Below are 19674 nucleotides of genomic sequence, written 5' to 3'. Positions count from 1 at the left end.
AGATTCACCTTTATTTCCTTGTCCTCGGGTGTGGGTGTCTGATCCCTGAGCGCCTGTTCATAAGGCGCCGACCGACTCTTCCTGAGGCAACGCTGTAGATTTTATTTTTTTTTAATGTTTTTCATAATGTGCTGTCCAAGTTCATTTCAGTTCTTTTCTTGAAATTTTTAAAGTTTATTTACTTATTTTGAGAAAGAGAGAGCAAGCAGAGGAGGGGCAGAGAGAGGGAGAGAGAGAATCCCTGGTACTTGAGCACAGAGCCTGACCTAGGGCTCGAACTCATGATCTGTGAGACCATGACCAGAGTTGAAATCAAGAGTCGGACGCTTAACTGACTGAGCCACTCAGGCACCCCTAACCGTCACTTTCTTGACTCAGTCAGTATCTAGTGAGCCTGGATATTTGCACCGGCTCCGTTACCGTAACAATCCCAGATGTGATGGGGACACTGCCCTGCTCTTGAGTCACCCTGGGATGAGTTGATTACTCACCGGCAGCCTGGGATTGGGGTTCTTGGTACCAGAGATTCTGCTCCAAGCCAGCGCTCCTGGAAGAATTCAAGAGGTGTTGAAGGACAGGAAGGACCAGGAGAGAGGAAAGTAGAGGGAAATCCAGATTTCAGCATCCCTCTTTGTTTTCGTGTTAATCTCACTTTGCGTCATTGCAGAACCCAGAAGTTTGGGGGTTATTACTGGAGCACCTCTGCTGACGAGGAAACAGAGAAGTGGGGAGAAGAGGTTATTTGACGTTGAATGGCTTTCAATGAGAAGGATCTATACTCAGCTCATCTTCTCTGTGTTGAAATTAATCCCATGTAGGAAAACAGGGGAAATCGTTCGGGGAGGCTGCTGCCTCCCGTTTGTCTGCTCCTAAGGAAGCATCTGCGTTTATCCCAGAGTTGCTCCCTAACCACCAGGAGCCAGTGCATTTATTTGGTGGCAGTGGGGTTTCATGGCACCTTCTCTAGCAGTCGCGGCAGAAAGTTCCAGATTGGAATATAGCGGTGGTCACCATCCAGGCAACGGGATTCAGGTGACACACAGCACTGTCTGCCTCTCACCCGGCCAGTGGCTCTCTTTGGCAGCACGGAACAGGAGGATGCGTTTAGGCCAGATTTGAGGAAAACAGGTGCCTGCCAGTGAATGGTGAACGAATCTGCCATGCGGGCAGGAGTAGGAGGAGGGGCCTGAAGTGAGTTTCTGCCTCCCAGAGTGGGAAGCGATTTGGGACACGGGCAGGACCAAGATTCATAATCAGTGTGCTTTCTGCAATATTTCGGATCCTGGTCCTTCTCGTGGTTACAGTGGTTATAATCGCAGTTACAGATCACACAAGGCAGCGCTTCGTACAGATCAGCGCCTAATTGGCACCGAGTTCATGAACGTAAGATACATGCGCTAAAATACACGGCTGCTTATGCACAACTCGTACAGAAGTTCTCCACTCCACTTCTGTACCCGTCTGGTCTAGATCTTTATGTACAGGGCACTTGATTGAAGCACTATCCACTTGTGTCGGCATCATTTCGCCTGTAAGAATTGTCCCACCTATAAATCATGGTTCCTGTTCCTACTTGCTTGTATAGAAATAGGTTCAGTCTTTAGTTCACCGTCCTTCGTGCCCGTGTACGTGTGACGCAGACACGTGTGTCATTACTGAGCATTACGAGGGTCTAACTAATTATCAGTTAGTCTCAAGTTAATCTCTCTCTGGAGCCTCTGCTGTGCACGTTGTATTTATGGTCGCTTTGTTGAGAACGTGCTCAGACAAGTCCGTCCCTCCTTACTCTGCTTCAGGTGTTAGGGTAAGTTTCTTAGATCCACTTTGAGACCTGTCATTTGCGTGAGCAGTGTTGGCCGAGGAAGCCAGGACGGCATTCCCAGACTGGAGACCCTGGATCTGAGGCCGGCCCCAGGGTGCGTGGCCGGCTGACAGTCTTCTAAACTAGTCCCAGCTCTCACGTGTGCTCTTACCTTCCAGGAAAATGGTGGAAATGGTATTGGTCCATCTGGGTTCAGGGCTCGGACAAATGAAGGAATGCCACAGAGCTTATCTTTAGTCTCAAACCCAGTTCCTGTTGTCCTTATCCAACCCATGTTCTGTCCACTCCTGGCACATAGCGGCTGCCTTGAGGATGGAGACTTTTCCTCAAATGCCCACATGTTCTTGTAGGCGATGCGTCTAAATTGCATGTGTTCATGGGGCTCCTGGGTAGCTCAGTCGTTTAAGCATCCAGCTCTTGATTTCAGCTCAGGTCATGATCACAGGGTTATGGGATGGACCCCTGCATCAGGCTCTGAGCCGAACATGGAGCCTGCTTGAGACTCTCTCGGATTTGTAACCGTTATGTTGCAAAGAAGGGTATTTCTGTCACAAGGCATGTGATACCGTATGTAGGTTGTGATTTGCTAAGTAGAGGTACTGTTGTTTTAAAGTTAGGTTGGGCCTGGCGTATTGTCTTTCCGGGCAAGGACAACTTTGGAAGGGGAGAAAGGGTTGCCACCTTTGACTCCTAAGCGTGCCTTGGCAGTCTGTGTTGCGGGTCGCAGATGCAGTCATGCACTGGGTGGGCTGACTTATGGTTTCTGCAGTGGGACAGAGAACAGGGGATGGCAGGTGGGGACACTGCAGCTTTGGGGGTGCTCAGACCTGGCGGCTAGAGTCAGAACGGCTGCTTGGAATGTAGGGGCATCACAGGGCAGGCGAACCTCCCCCAGATGGTGGGATCAGCCGCCCGCGCCTGCTAGTGGCGGGGTGGGGGAGGGGCCAACCGTGCATGTGGCACGGTGAGATGAGCCAGAAAGAGGGTCACTGTCACCCAGAATGCCCGATGGGCCCCGATGACTGCTGAGCCAAGCCCAGTGTTGAGGTTCTTGGGATCATGGGCTGTAGCTTCCGGTCTTCTTGGCGGCCTGTCCCCTTCTCTGTCGGTGGAGGGTCCCGTGTTTCCAGCACAAAGGATCCTGAGCAGGGGTGCTCTCATTAGGATACGACGGACCCCCCCGGCAGTGCCTGCGTGTGGGTGGGGGTTGCAGAGGCGGGGTGGTGCCTGGTTTGGGTTGGGGGGGTGCAGAGGCGGGGCGGTGCCCGTGTGTGGGGGGGGGGTGCAGAGGCAGGGCGGTGCCCGCATTTGGGGGGGTGCAGAGGCGGGGCCGTGTCTTTGTGTGGGTGGGGGGTGCTGCTGGGACTGGCAGCAGGGAGAACAGCTGGTCTGAGTCCAGCTGGGTCCCGTCACACCCTTCCTCCATGACCCGGTGACCCTGAACTTGTGTGGCTGCATCTTCTGCTCCTGGCTGCTGAGTTCACGCGGGCAGGTGGGTTTTTGTGGTTTGCAACTTAGCAACCTTTCCCGGGCCACCTGAGCGCTGTGACAGGTGTAATGAGAGGAGAGGCCTGGTCCTCCTGTGCTGTCCTTCCTAGAGGAGGACGTGCGAGCTGGGGCTAGAACAGGTGGAGTTCGTACAACGGGGAGCCTTTCTTGGGTGGCAGGACTGTGCTCGTGAGGCATCGACATGCAAAGCAACGGACTCGGTCGGTTGAGGCCTGGGAGCTGTCAGTACGTCAGTGTGCAGGGTCGAGGCGGGCCGGGCCGTCGGTGCCGTGAAGTCTGAGCATCAGTGATCAGGGCCACACGCCCAGAGAAGGGTGGAGGGGCCCAGCAGGACATCTGTGGGACGCCGGAGAGTTCTGTGAGGTGACCCCAGTCCCGGGCAGGGTCCCAGGGACTGGGGTTGGATGGGGAGCTCTGACTCAAATGGCATGCAGGGGCTCTTGGCCCAGGTGGGACAGCAGTGGGCACAGGGTCCCCTGGGGGCGCCAGTGGGGCTTGGCCATCTGCTCTGGCCAGCCTGGCTCTGTGTGGGGCTCGGGGGGGTTGTGCCCCCTGTGCAAACCTCGGCCTGGGGCTTGGGAAGGGCAAGCAGTGTAGGAGGTGAGGCCTGAGTGTGACCCACTGCTTCCGGTGATCCTGCCTCTGAGCCTCAACTCCTATGTTTGAGACACGAGCGAATCTCCCAGGAGTCGAGCCAGGGTTTCTAAGTATTCTGTGATAGCAAAACTCACAGTTAAATTTTTAATAAAGTTGCAGTCGGGCGCCTGGGGGGCTCAGTCGGTTGGGGGTCTGACTTCAGCTCAGGTCATGATCTCACGGTTCGTGAGGTCGAGCCCCGAGTTGGGCTCTGTGCGCTCTGTGCTGACCATGCAGAGCCTGCTTGGGATTCTCTCTCTCTCTCCCCCTCTGTCTCCACCCCTTCCCCTGCTCGTGCTTTCTCTCTCTCTCACAATAAATAAATGCACTTAAAAATCAGTCAATCAGTCAATCAATCAAAAGGAAAGTAGCAGCCCAGGCTGTGGGCGACCATGGGCTCAGGCGTGGGGACACTGGGGACCCGGTGAGGTTGTGGAACGAGGAGCAGGAAGAAATACTTCACTTCCAGACCTGCCTGGCCCGGGGTGTGCTCCCTTGTGCGGGAAGGCCGGCTCCGGTCCTGCAGCCTCTGTGACCCTCATTTGCACGTCGGTGGTCTTTCACGGAGCTCTCCTTGGGGACAGACGGGAGTCTTGATCTCCCCTTCTTTCAAATTCCCGAACCAAATGGGCTGTGTCCTGCATCCCCGCAGCGCAGCCTGGGTGGCCGTGGGGCCCAGGTCGGGCCCGTCTCTTGAGGACAGGCTCCCGTGATTCCTGACCCTCTTGTTCCTCTCGGACTATCCTGCCCTTCAGATGGGACCGTCCTGGCCGCTTCTGGGGGCAGTGAGCCTGGCTCCCCACTGTCTACTCCACCCTGTTTGCTTTCTTATGGCTTTCGTCCCAGCCCTCCTGCTGACGGCTCCGACAGGCGATGAACCTGTCTCTTGCAACTCAAGGTCTCTGCTTTTAAAACGCCACACCCTTCTCTCATCCCGCTGGCTGAGTAAATCTACCCTTGATGGGAGGATGCTACCGGCTGAAAGGGGAATTAGTGGGAAACAGAAAGTCATGAGAACAGCAGCCATAGCAAAGAGCAAAGTCCATCCTCGTACCAGAGGGCCTTGTGGTGCCAACAGCCTCCTGGAAAACGTGCCCTTATGTTGTTGCCAGACTGGTTGTGGCTTCCAGGGCTGTCGTGCAGCCCAGGTCAGATTGTGTCCTGGCGGCTCTGAGGTTTCATCCCCCCCACACTCACTCGTACACACATACACCCCACACTCACTCGTGCACACACTCATTCGTACACACACTCATACACACTCTCACCCACCCCCACACTCACTCACTCATATACACACACACTCTCACACCCACACTCACTCATACACTCACACACACCTCCACACCCCCGACACTCACTCATACACACACACTCATAAACACACACTCACTCGTACACACACCTCCACATACACACTTGTACACACACACCCCACATACACACTCACTTGTACACTCACTCATACACACACTCATACATTCACACATATACACACTCTCACCTACACCCACCCCACTCGCTCATACACACACACACCCCCCACACTCGTACACACACTCGTACACACACACTCATTCATACACACGCACCCCACATACACACTCACTTGTACACACACACTCACTCATACACACACATACCCGTACACACCCCCCCCACACTCGCACACACACACACTCATACACACACACCCCCACATACATACTCACTCATACACACACGCTCGTACGCACACACCCCACATTCACTCGTACACACACACTCATTCGTACACACACTCATACATTCACACATACTCATATACTCTCACCCACCCCCACACTCACTCACTCATATACACATGCACTCTTACACCCACACTCACTCATACACTCACACACACCTCCACACCCCCCACACTCATACACACACACACTTACTCGTACACACTCACTCATATACACACACTCACTCGTACACACACTCATACACTCATACATACACACACTCTCACCCACACCCACCCCCACACTCCCTCGTATACACACACACTCACGCCCATACACCCACACTCACTCATACACTCACACACACCTCCACACCTGCACACTCACTCGTACACACGCACTCACTCGTACACACACTCATACACTCACACACATACACACATACCCACACTCACTCATACACTCACACACACTCACACATACGCATACTTACACTCCTGCTCACACAGATGTCCCGTGACTTCCAGCCAGGCTGGCTGTGGTCTGTCTAGTGCATGAGAAAAGCCTTTAAATGGACATACAGGGGCACCTGGGTGGCTCAGTCGGTTGAGCGTCCTACTCTTGACTTCGGCTCAGGTCACGACCTCACAGTTCATGAGCCCACAGTTCATCGAGCCCTGCGTCGGGCTGTGCGCTGACAGCACAGAGCCTGCTTGGGATCCTCTCTCTCTCCCTCTCTCCCTGCCCTGCCCCCGTTCATGCACGCTTGTGCTTTCTTTAAATAGATAAATAAACATTAAAAAAAACCTTAAACACGAACTGAGTGTTTGCTTTGTGCACCAACCAGGCCATTGGGTGGAGATTTGAGCTTTTATTTCTGGCATTGGATAGACAGAGGCGCATCCGTGAGCGTCGTTGGCATTGTCCACGTCACGTGCGCTGGCTGGGTGGTGGGTGCAGCACGGTCGGTCACCTGGGGCCCCCGCCCCGGGACGCTCCGTGTGTCACCTTCCTGCTCCACGATCCTTTAAGGCACGTTTCCACATCGCCTCTGCTTCTGCATCCCACTGCTGAGTCTGCATCTGCTGTTTCTGCTTTGTCCTGGGTCAACCCAGGGGACAGATCCCCGTGTCGGGGATTTCCAGGAAAAAAATCCATCACGGTGTGGGCTGTGGCTATGGCGGGATGGGGAGCTGGGGGTGTTCAGCCTTTCCAGGAATGCTATTGTGCTTGATTGGAATGATCCAGAAGGAGGAATTTGGGCCAGTGGCCACAAGTACAGCGAGGCAAGCGCCAGCCCAGCACAGAGAGGGCCGCAGCTGCCCTGGGTGATGGACGGAGAGCCCCGGGGCAGGGGACGGGAGGGGGGACCACCTGGACTCTCACACAAGGTCCGTCCTTGGCCAACTGCCTGTCACCCAAGCCTCAGCCTCCTGATCAGCACGCGGGGCCGTGGTGCAGGAGCGGGCACCTAGTGCTGCCGTGGGGGTTAAGTGAGGTCATATCCACACAGCTCTGGGCTGGGCCAGGTCCCTCCTCTTCTTGCCCCTTCCCTTTCCTGTCTACTCCGTGCAAACATGGGAGTGTCCCAGGCTAGCCGGGTGGCACGTGGCAGGGGTGGGGGACCGCGGCTCACTTGCATGACCATGAGGCAAGAATTCGATAAGGTGAATCATCCGTTCAACGTGGAAAGAAAGACCTGTCTTCAGAAGAAAGCTGGTAAAAAGGCACAAGGTGTGGGTCACTAAGTCACGGCCTCTCCACACAGGGTTGAGAGGGACAGGCCAGGTGCCCCTGAAGGAGCCGGTCTCTGCTCTGGCACTCTGGTTTTGTTCCCACTTTGCAAACCACTGGGCTGCATACTTCTTTTTTTAACTTAAAAAAAAAATTTTATTTGTTTTGAGAGAGACAGAGCATCCAAGTGGGAGTGGAGCAGAGAGCCAGCAACAAAGAGAGAGAGAGAGAGAGAGAGAGGGAGGGAGAGAGAATCCCAAGCAGGCTCCACACTGTCATCACAGAGCCCAGCTCGGGGCTTGAACTCACCAACCTTGAGATCCCGACCTGAGCCGAAACCAAGAGTCGGATGCTTAACCGACTGAGTCTCGTAGGCGCCTCTGGATAATTTTTTACATTATTAAACCATGGTGGGGTGGGGGGTCTTCCAAGGAAGTCTGGGGGGAAGGAAGACACGAGTCTGTATGGTAAGGAGGACAGGAGGTCTGACCCAACCGTGGGCTTGTGTTCCAGGTGTCTCCGTGTGAGCGGTGCCGCTGCGAAGCCAATGGAGAGGTGCTGTGCACAGTGTCCGCATGTCCACAGACGGAGTGTGTGGACCCCGTGTACGAGCCTGACCAGTGCTGCCCCATCTGCAAAAATGGTAAGCGAGACGCCCGTCGACAGGGCCGCGTCCTGCACGTGTTTACCGCCTGCTTCGTGGTCTGTGAAACACAAAGCTGCGTGCATGAGTGAGCTGGGATGTGTGTCCACGCACCCTCGCGGGCCCAGCACGTGACCGCTGGCCCCAGGGGACAGTCAGGAGGCGTGCTGTCTCTAGTTGGGGTCGGCCCCGTGTTCTAGGGCATCGAGAAGTGCTTTGTGGAGAATTTCGATTTCCAGAGTGAGGAGAGTCGTTCATTTTAATTTAACTTTGTTTGTTCTTGCAAAGCAGTTTCTCTCCTTCCAAGACAAATCAAACAGGCCGGCCGGGCTCATTTGCTTTTCATTACTAAGTGAATTAAACCGGGAGCATAATTGAATATTTTTCATAAGTAAATCAGGCAGGAAGAGAAACCCCCTCTCCGGTGAGAGCCCGTGGTAGATCAAAAGCCTCATCTGGTTTACGGAGAAGAAACGGCAGGATGTCCTTGATCATAATTTATGAAGGGACAGCGTTTCCTCATCCTGAATAACGAGAAGTACTTTGTACCCGAAGTACTGAGCGCCGTTCTGGGCGCCGCACTGGAAGAGGGGAGGTGACAGGAGGGTGTTCCCAGGGGGAGTGGGCCGAAGAGAGATGGCTCAAGAGGACAGCGTGGTAAAGCCGTTGAGCTGGAAGTGAGCGGACTCTGGCTTCATGACCACATCTTCGTGAGTTCGAGTCCCGCCCCTGCGAGAGGACTCCAGTGATGTCTGCAGGGCCCCGGGGCGTGGCCTGAGGGCTCCTGGCCACAGCCGCATATTGGCTCAGAGAGGGGAAAGCAGTTCCCAGGCCTGAGCCTTTCAGGGGAGGGGCGTCGCTCTGGGGTTGTAGGCCCGAGATGGAAGCTGTGCGATGCGGGCTTTGCAGGTGGCCGGTGGTTACACGGGGCTGTTGCTGGTGTTTGAGACGATGCCCAGGTTCTGCAGTCGTGCCAGTCAAAACCGCCTGGGTGGTGGGGCGCCGCGATGCCCTTCGGGAGGTAGACGCAGGTACCGGACTTCACCACCATGATACACGTGCAGGAGAGGGAGTCGAGTTTCTGGGGAAGAAGGATAGTCCAGGAAGACCAAGCTCGCTGCGTTTGGGGTGGAAAGGGCCACCCTGTGGAGGCGTGGTTTGCACGGCCTTTTGAACGTAAGCGGACAGCGTTAGAGCTCTTGCAGAGCGCGCTTTCCGTGGGGTCGCGGTTCTGCGTGTGTTAATCGTGAAGAACGAAAACCACAGGACATGATGCCACGAGATTCCATGCGATCGAGCGGGAGGGGGGCCGTTTGAGCACAGACTAAGCTCTTTGCAAAATCAGGTCACACGGACAGCTGCGGGGTAGGAAGGGCATCAGTGTGGCTTTCTCTGCTAGGGTCTGTTAGAACCGGCAGGAATGGAGTCGGGGTGGGGAAGGAGAGGCTGCTAGAGAGGCTGGCGGCCCTTGCTGGGGTGTGGAGTGAAGGAAACCAGCAGAGGCGTGGGTCGGTGCCTGGGGTCCGTCGGAGATGAGGGCGGCTCATCTCTAGGCTGCGGCACCAGCTCAGGGGCTGGGTGCAGGGCTGTGTACTGCACAAGTAACCTCTTGTTGAGTCAGTGCTGTTTAGTGATTGATTTAAATATGGGTTGCCCACAGATCTGGTATCTTAAGTATCTAAGATACTCTTATTTCTCTTGCCACGCACGATCAGAAACAAAGTTTTGGAGTTTGATAGGGAATCTTTGGATGTTTCTGAAAGATGAGAAGATGGGATTTCAATCTCTGAGGAATTTTCAATCCCTGAAACTTCAAAAAAAAAAAGTTTATTTAAAGGCGCCTGGGTGGGTCAGTCAGGTAGGCATCTGACTTCAGCTCAGGTCATGATCTCTCAGTTCATGAATTTGAGCCCTGTGTCGGGCTCACTGCCATCAGCACAGAGCCTGCTTTGGATCCTCTGTCTCCCTCTCTCTTCACTCCTCCCCTGCTCACGTGCTCTCTCTCTCTCTCTGTCTCTCAAAAATAAACACATTAAAAAATGTTTATTTTGACAGGGAAAGAGAGTACACATGGGCACATGAGCGAGTAAGGGGCAGAGAGAGAGAGAGAGAGAGAGAGAGAGAGAGAGAATCCCAAGCAGGCTCTGCGCTGTCAGCACAGAGCCCGACTTGGGGCTTGATCCCACGAACTGTGAGATCATGACCTGAGCTGAAATCAAGAGTCGGATGCTGAATTCACCCACTGAGCCACCCAGACACTCCATCCAATCCATGAAACTGTATAAAGGTTTAAAACTATTTATAATGGCACAACGAACAGGTGTATACCTTTCACGATATTTACCTATAGCTAACGTTTTGCCATTTTGCTGTATCTCTTTTGACCTCTGTCTTTATCCCTGCTTTTCCCCATGTCTGTCTGTAACCCCATGCCATCCATACATCTCCTACTTTGTTCTTTCCCATAATGTACACTGGAGACCTTCTATTTATGCCATCACCAGCATGAAGCCTACTGAGTAAAGTCCAAGATCTTTCTTTGCAGTTCTTTTTACTCTTAGGATTTATCCCAGTTAGGTATAGAGTCAGAGAACTATCTTTAGAAATTATCTTTTTTCAGGGGGTGCCTGGGGGGCTCAGTCGGTTAAGCGTCCAACTTCGCCTCAGGTCGTGATCTTGCAGTCCGTGGGTTCGAGCCCCAGCCTTGGGCTCTGTGCTGACAACTCAGAGCCTGGAGCCTGTTTCAGAATCTGTGTGTGTCTCTCTCTCTGCTCTTCCCCTGCTTGCATCTGTCTCTCTCTCTCTCTCTCTCTCTCTCTCTCTCTCTCTCAAAATAATAAATACGCATTAAACAAAAGAAATTCTCTTTTTTTTCATCTCCATGACATGGATTTTAATTATTTTTAATGTTTGTTTTGTTTTTGAGACCGAGAGAGACAGAGCATGAGCAGGGGAGGGGCAGAGAGAGAGAGGGAGACCCAGAATCTGAAGCAGGCTCCAGTCTCCCAGCTGTCAGCACAGACCCCGACGCGGGGCTCGAACCCACAAACCGTGAGATCATGACCTGAGCCAAAGTCGGATGCTTAACCGACTGAGCCCCCCAGGCGCCCCTTTGACATGGATTTTATAACTGAAAGTTTGTACCTCTGGAACCCCTTCACCTATCCCTCCCAACTCCCCACCCCGCCCCTGTGGCAGTCACAGTGTGTTCTTGAAGCAATTCCTTATTGGTGTGTGTATGTTAAAATTTGAAGGATTCTTACTTTGAGAGACAGCATGGAATGGAATAAAGCAGGATTTGGGGATGGTGTATTCGAGAGTCTTAGAAGGAGCAGAAATACGCTTTTTAAAACCAGATTCAAGAAGGATTACAGATTCTAGAAGGATTTGTATTAAAAGGTTTTGATCCAATTATGTCAGAACATCAACAACTTTTTTATTTTCAGGCGTACAAGTAGGAAGAAATTTAAATGTGCCTGATCACATAAACGCTAGTAAGGTTTGCTACACCATATTCTCCAGATAGAATGTGGTTTTTCAGCCGCCAGTGGCCATAGGGTATTCTGACCTTCACAGATTAAATGGCGTTTGACATTCCTAGCAAAGAATTGACTTGAGAAATGAAGAGTTTCTAGTGAGCATGAGTTCTCTGTAATCAATGACCGAGATTAGTGAATAATTTAGAGTTCATCCCTGCCACGCACACACAGAAAACAATGTTTTTGTAAGAAAAAATTACACGTGGAATCCCAGATTCTAGGACATCAAAAACAATGCGTGGGGCTCCCAGGTGGCTCAGTCGGTTGAGCATCTGACTTCGACTCAGGTCATGATCTGATGGTTTGTGAGTACGAGCCCCGCATCAGGCTCTGCGCTGACAGCTCAGAGCCTACTTAGGATCCTCTCTTCCCTTCCTTTTCTGCCCCTCCCCCGCTTGCCCCTCCCCCACAAAAATAAACATTAAAAAATATATTAAAAAACCAGCGCCTTATACAAAATTCAATGCTTGGATAGACATAGCTTGGATGGAATAAGGAAGGTTTTAAGTCTTGATCTCAGTAAACAGGCCTTTACTCTGCATACTCTAATGTTTTGACCCATCGCCTTAAACACCTCCTTCTCCCGACAGAAGGAAAATTACAGTTGAGTTGCAAGCTGTCAAAGTCACTTGCGTCAAGGGAGCAAAAGTTTGAAACCTGGAATGCATGGGGTATAAATAAATGATCACAAATCAAGTGCACTTAATATATTCACTTTGGTGACTTGTGTAGATCAATCTTCCAAGGATTTTCTTTTGATAAAATGGTTTGGGTGGCACTGCGTTTTTTTCTCCCCCCCTTTTCGCAGTGATACAAACAGTGAATATTATTTATACGGACTTTCAAGATGTCAGGTGTGCTCTGGTAATGGGCGCACTTCACAGATGAGGTTCACAGCTCTCGTTCCAGTAAAGCCCCTTTGTCTCAGACACTTGCCACATTGGAGATCGGGAGACTCTGTTCTGCACCTGTGTGCTCCCCTACATGCATGCAAGTGGGGCATGACCTTGACTCTGGGCCTTGTTAGGATCAGCTCTGATTGTCTGAAGGGGAAGAACATATCCGAGGTAGTACAACGCACTTCCAAGAGCATAAGGCCCTGAGTACAAAGGTGGTATATCTCGCTGGAGTATCCGTGCTTCTGACAATACAGTTGACCCTTGACTGACACAGGTTTAAACTGTGGGTCCACTTGCATACAGATGTTTTCCCAGTAAACACAGGACAGTTCTATAAATGTGTTTTTGCTTCCTCGTGATTTTCTTAACATTTTCTCTTCTCCAGCTAACTTCAGGAGTATGACATTCAATACATACAGCATACAAAATATGTGTTAATCAACTCCTTGTGTGATCTATCAGTAAGACTTCTGATCAACCCGTAGGCTGTGTGTGAGTGGTGAAGTTTTGGGGGGGGAGTCAAAAGTCATACAGAGATTTGTGACTGCACAGGGGTCAGTGCCCTAAACCCCTGCACTGTTCCAGGGTCGACTAGTTTTTTGCAACCGTATTTCCACGAGAAAATAAATATGGCTTTTGGGGGGGAAGGAAATGAAAACTTTTATAAAATTTTTAAGAAAAATACTGAGACTTTAAATGATTGGAGGCACTTTTGTGAAAATGTTGTGAGAAGCACTAAGAATTAGTTTTTTTTTTTTCTCCCATGTATTTCAGAGAGTAGGAAAAGATCTTGATCAAACCACATGTAGTGAGTTGGACAGAACTGAATGGTGTGTGTGTGTGTGTGTGTGTGAGAGAGAGAGAGAGAGAGAGAGAGAGAGAGAGATACTCATACCAAGATCCTTCTTACAAGGAAAAACTTACTATCATTTGGCCTCACCATTGAATCTTTCCAAAATCTTTACCAAAAAAATAACACCAATCTCATGGAAATACTTTTAAAGTGTTTCACTATTTAAAGATAAATGATTTTGTCCATTAAAAATATAAAGGAAACTACAAATATCGGAATTAATATTTGATACAGAGTTGTTGTAGAAAATAAATATGTAAAAATCAGTGGTATTTCTGTATACCAGCAGCAAATGGAAATGAATTAAAAGGTAGTCTTTCAAGTAACATCATGAATATTAAATACCTAGAAGTAAATCTAACACAATTTGGCAAGATTGCCATGGTTAAAAATATTTTTTTAGGGGCACCTGGGTGGCTCAGTTGGTTAAGCATCTGACTTTGGCTCTGCGGTTCATGAGTTCAAGCCCCGCATCAGGCTCTGTGCTGAAAGGTCAGAGCTGGGAGCCTGCTTCAGATTCTGTGTCTCCTTCTCTCTCTGCCCCTCCCAGACTTGTGTTCTGTCTCTCTCTGGGTCTCTCAAAAATAAATGTTAAAAATTTTTTTGAAATATTTTTTAAAATTTTATTTATTTTGAGAGAGATAGAGACAGAGAGAGCAAGGGAGGGGCGGAGAGAATCAAAGAGCGAGAATCCCCAGCTGACTCCGTGCTGACAGCACAGAGCCTGACATGGGGCTTGATCTCACGAACCATGAAACCGTGACCTGAGCTGAAATCAAGAGTCAGACGCTTAACGACTGAGCCCCCCAGGCACCCCGCCACAGTTAAAAACCTTAAAGCTTTATTGAAAGAAATGAAAAAAGGCCTAAGTAAGTGGAAGGATGTACCATGTTCATAACTGGAAGAGTCAGTAATGTAAAAACGTCAGCCTGCCTCAAATTTAGCTATTGGTTCAGCACAATTCTGGTAAAAAAGCCCAGTGGTGTCTGTGCACGTGTGTGGATATTACCAAACCGATTCTCAAATCCACACGGGAACGTAAATGTTAAAAAGTAGCCAGGGAAATACTGAAGGAGAACCACAAAAGCTGGAACAGGTACACTGTGAACGTAATGAACATCCCAAAGATAAAAAGACTGACAAATGAGAGCAGGATAGAATCAGAAAAGACCCAGAAATAAAGATCATGAGATTATGCTGATACCGAAGTACTGTGGGGAATCGTTCCAACAAATGGTGCTAGGTTGATCGGGTAGAAGGTAGGAGGGTACCTTGCCTTTTGTGTCACACTGTTGAAAAAAAAAAAATTCCAATTAGCATTTAGATAGGCAAGTTAAAATAATAATACTCTTAGAGAGGAAAACATAGGAGACCGTCTTTATGATTTTGAGTAGGGAAAGATTAACTTAAGAGAACACTCAAAATACCACGATAAAAGGATTGGTAAATTGGACTTTGTTAAAATTAAGAAACGCCGTTCATCAAACAACGTTTCGTAAGCCAGGGCAAAGCAGCCCATATATTTGGGGGGAAATGGAATATATCTTTCTGATAAATGACTAAACAATTCCAACACATAGAAACCAAGTGGAGAGATAAAAAAGAGAGGAAAAAGGTGATGGGGATTCACAACTCTCTTTGGACCTCAGTGTCCTCCTCCTTCCACTGATTAGAGAGACGAGTCTTGTCCCTGAGGCTTGCATACTGAGCTGCTGTCCCCCTCATCTACTTCCATAACATTGCAGCTGTGTGACAGGGCCTACTTCTAGAGCAGACATGAGAGGGGAAAAAACTTGGATCTGTTTTAGTGAAATTAAATTAGTGTGAATCCACAGTAGACTGTGATAAATTCGGGTGCGTATTTGAATTCTTCAAACACTAATTAAAATCAACAAAGGAACTCAACATGGCCCACTAAAAATATTTATCTAACGTGAAAAAGGCAGTCAGGGAGAAACAGAGGAATACAAAGCCAGGAGACTGGCGGGTGGCTTCGGATGCACTTACCCTGTCCGTAGTCGAGCTCCCCACACACAACCGCCGTTTGATTTTTCCTCGCTTGTGCTATAGATACCTCTCTGCCTCCTTCAAGTGTTGCTTCTCCTCGTCATTCTAGACTCTTCCTTTTGATGATTCAGCTTCCCGGGACCTGGGGCTGTGAATGCAGGGAGAATGTGAGAACAGAGGTCACTGGGTGCCTGTGGGTCTCCTGCACCTACTGTGCTCTGCAGGGATCCCAGGCTCCAGGATGCACCTTTCACCCAGCTAAACCATGGTGGACATCAGAATTGCCTCCAGGACTTGCTAAAACATGGACCAGTTGGGCTCCACCCCCAGAGTTCCTGATCTGGAAGGTTTGGCCTGGGGTCTAAGAATTTGCATTTGTTTTTAAAATTTTTTAAGTTTTTATTTATTTTGAGAGAGAGAGCGAGAGCGCATGAGCAAAGGTGGGACAGAGACAGAGAGAATCCTAAGCAGCCTCTGCACTGTCAGCACAGAGCCCGACTCAGGGCTCAAACTCACAAACCATGGCATCACCACCTGGGCGGAGATCAAGAGTCTGATGCTTAACTGACTGAACCACCCAGGCGCTGTGAGAATTTGCATGTTTTTAAAGCTTTACACCCATTCTGGGGCTTGAACTCCCGACCCAGAGATCAAGAGCCACCACGCTCCTGGGTGTTTCTGTTGCTGCCGGTGTGGGGACCTCCCTTCGAGAACCACCTGTTTCAGACACAACGTTTTTTTCTCTCCTTTGATATGTCCTCCTGGTCAAGGGTAAGGAGAAAGAAGCACACAGAGGACCTGTGAGGTTTTAGACACGAATGAGATCATTCGGAGAATTGGATGCATTTCCGGATGCATTCTTTTACACTTGGTGTTTCTCTGGACATTTTAGAGTTTCTGGAAATATATAACACGTAGGAATATATTATACATTGAAACATCGGGGCAGACAGAAACGACCGCATGGCAAGTCAAAAGGCTGCCCCGATCTGTGGTCTCCACCCGCCGACACATGTGCCCCTGCAGGTGGACGGCAGGTTCAACTCTGAGCTTCCCAGCAGCCAAAGCAAGAGCGAGAAGGGTAATAAATCTGACCTGCCAAGAGGGATACGCCACAATGCTGCTTTTCAGAGGAAGTGACTTCCTAGTGAACAGTTTGCTGGAGAATGATCCATAAATGAATTTTTTTACAAATGTCCAAGTTCCATTCAAAGAATGATCCATAAATGAATTTTTTTACAAATGTCCAAGTTCCATTCAAAGAATGATCCATAAGTGAATTTTGTTTTTTAAAATGCCCAAGTTTCATTCAACTTCTGTCAGCATTTCCCAGCATAGATCAAAATGACCAGAGTGCCAACATGCCTTCTGTTTTGGCTACATTCTGGTGCTGTGGGAATAACGAGTCGGATGGCATGCCATTAATCCTCATAAAGCCCAGTGAGCATCAATTATTTATTCTGGAGGGAAGCTTTTGGACGTCCCCTGGCGTTTCTCCTCACTCCCCTACCTAACGCTCTGGGTTTGAGGTTGTACCTTCCAGGCTCAGATTCTCTGGGTCATCAGAGAAACCCCAATCCCTCCTGGGTCTTCTCCTTTCTGACAAGTTAGGGAAAGAGGAGGGATGGAGAGGGGGTGAGTGCTTGACTTCAGGAGCTTACTTCGCTTCCACTCCTCCTGAGACCTTTGCATTAGCAGCTCTTCTTTGTAAGTTTGCGAGCGGCTTAAAAGGACACGTTGGTTTGTAAACATTGGCACAGAATCTCATCTGTAAGGCGAATAAACCAAGCCAGACGCAGACCGGCCCACAGTGGTTGCTACCTGATTATTACGAAGAATTGTTTTTCTGAGTTAAGTATGCGGTACTTGTAAACTTCTAGACAGAAAGTGTATGATAGCAGATTTTTAAAAAAAAATTTTTTTTAAATTTTTGGTATGTTTCCTAAAGTCGGACTGAACTGCATTTGGTCATCAATTTCAGACAAAGCAGGGACTCGGGTCACAAACTAGTGTCCACCAGGTTTGGCCATTTCTCCTTTACATGGGACCTTTGATCTTGCTGAGGACCAGACCTGGTGTCCCTTTTTTGTATCCCTTCTTGGTGCAGACATGTGTTCAACTGTCCTCACCTGGAAAACCTTCTCTGGCCTGCTTTTTTTATTTTTGTTTTTGTTTTTTTTTTAATGTTTATTTATTTTTGAGAGAGACAGAGTGTGAGCAGGGGAGGGACGGAGAGAGGGAGACACAGAATCCGAAACAGGCTCCAGGTTCCGAGCTGTCCACACAGAGCTCTTTGCGGGGCATGAACCCAAGAACCTTGAGACCATGACCCGAGCCAAAGTTGGATGCTTAACTGACTGAGGCCCCCAGGCGCCCCTCTCTGGCCTGCTTCTTACAGAAAGTTAATTTCACTGTTGCTTCTCCAAAGCCACAGCTCCTAATCACCTTGAAGTCTGATGTAAGAATTGGGGAGACACCATAATTAAATATGTTCTTTTGTTGAATAATTGGCTCTTCTTTCAGATTATTGGAGAGAAGCGTGTGTGTGTGTGTGTGTGTGTGTGTGTGTGTGTGTGTATGCATGCGTGTGTGCCCCTGCGTGTGTTGCTTTTATAAAACCTTGAGTCAATTCCTATTTATTTTACTGCAGACCCAAAGATGAGGCAAGTTATGGTGCCTGCTTGTAATGAGCTCATAGTGTAGAGGGAACGTTGTCCTGTAAATAACTTGCGTCTGCTACTTTGCTCGGATTTATGATGACCACGGCGAGGGAGAGGGGAAAACCTGAGTGAGACTGCAGTAAACATGACCATGTGCGTGGCCCTTATTTGTTTTTGAATCATTTCAGTTGGATAAATTCCCAGCAGTGAGATGATCAGGTCAAAGGTTTGGAACATTTTTATGATTGTGATGCGTATCATCACGTTGTTTTACAGAAGGTCGTGCACATGAGCAAAAGCTTCTGGTTTTGTGATAACCTTGCTAAACCTTTTGTTAATTTAATTTATAGAAATTTTTGCTTATTGTTTTTAATAGCGGGCACCTAAACCCTGAAATGTCTCGTGGCATTTTTTTCCGCAACATGTTATGCTTTGCTGTCTTCTTAACAAGATCGCTTTGAACAGGATTTAAATGGTTCTGAAAGTCATCGATGTGAGAAGGAGTTCTTGCCCTGCCCAGTAATCCAGTGAGGTGTCCAGAGTAGAAGCTTGATCAAGCAGCTTGATTTCTCTGCACCCTTTTTGTACTTGTGTAATGGACACATGGCTACATATGTGGATATCTTGTAACAGTTACGTCACATGATGGGTTTAGAAGTGGTCATAATACTGACTGATCCTCACTGTGTGCTACAGGAGATACATTGGCAGAAGGGAAGAGTTCTGGAAACACAGATCCTGTGAGGGAACCAGGACCCCCCCGCCGCCCCTGCGGCTCCTGAGCGGAGAAGCACATGGGAGAGGAGGGAGGAGCACTCTGGGGGCTCTAGAAGCAGGAGGAACCAAGAGTTGGGGTCCTGGGCAGGAGCCAAGGCACCCGGTTAGGGGCTGGGATAGTCCCACAAGCCTTGCAGGTAGGAGAGAGCTGGGGCACAGACGAGCTCACCAAGAACCTTGCTGCCACATGCGAGGTCAGATTAAGTCCCAAAGCAGTGAGGCGCCCGAGAAGAGTCTTTAGGACGGAAGTGGCACAAATTTATTTATTTATTTATTTATTTATTTATTTATTTGGCACAAATATATTTAAACTGCAGCATTCATTCTGGGTGTGGGGCTGGGAACCCTTGGAAAAGGACGTAGTAGGGTCCATTGGAAGACAAAGGCTTTGCTCGGCATTTCAAGTGGTCAAGTGAGACTAAATGTTTTGAAGCCGCGGTGTGGAAATCCTGGCTTTGGAGCTAAGCAGATGTGACTTCCCAGGTGAATCCCTGTCCCCTTGTTTAATTTTCTTAGCGACTTCCGTTTCTTCCCCTGCAGATGGGGGGACAACCCGTAGGTGCCCTGCAGGGTTGGCGTGAGGGTTGAACACATCAACACGTTCCACGGAGCAAAGGCTCAGGACTGTTTGCGGCCTCCTAGAGCCCCACGTCCGGTTGTAACTCTAAAAAGTAAAGCCATCGCCAGATTGTTTTGCACGGAGCCCCGGAAGCTGTACCACAAGCACGGCGGTAGTTTCCCGGCCTTAGAAGAGGTTAGGTTTCCAGTGGTGCCTCACATGCAGGGCCCTCTGCCCTCTAGAAGATGATCCATTCATAGTCCTTGGCCATCATTCATCTGCTGAAAGCTGCTTGGTCATTAATACGGTGGCCTAAAATATTCCCAG

The 19674-nt window shown here is 49.5% G+C and overlaps 1 protein-coding gene across 2 annotated transcripts in view; it reads left to right on the top strand.

Moving 5' to 3' along the window:
* VWC2 (von Willebrand factor C domain containing 2) overlaps positions 1 to 19674 on the top strand; it is a 124711-nt gene that overhangs the window by 17280 nt on the left and 87757 nt on the right. For both annotated transcript variants that reach the window (XM_027046103.2, XM_053218731.1), the window contains exon 3: positions 7924 to 8053. In XM_027046103.2, coding sequence (XP_026901904.1) covers positions 7924 to 8053 — 130 coding nt within the window. The remainder of the gene's footprint in view (positions 1 to 7923; positions 8054 to 19674) is intronic.

This window comes from Acinonyx jubatus, chromosome A2 (genome assembly GCF_027475565.1).
Source record: "Acinonyx jubatus isolate Ajub_Pintada_27869175 chromosome A2, VMU_Ajub_asm_v1.0, whole genome shotgun sequence".
NCBI lineage: Eukaryota > Metazoa > Chordata > Mammalia > Carnivora > Felidae > Acinonyx > Acinonyx jubatus.
The sequence above is the reverse complement of the archived record's forward strand: the minus strand, read 5'-3'. Positions and strand labels throughout refer to the sequence as shown.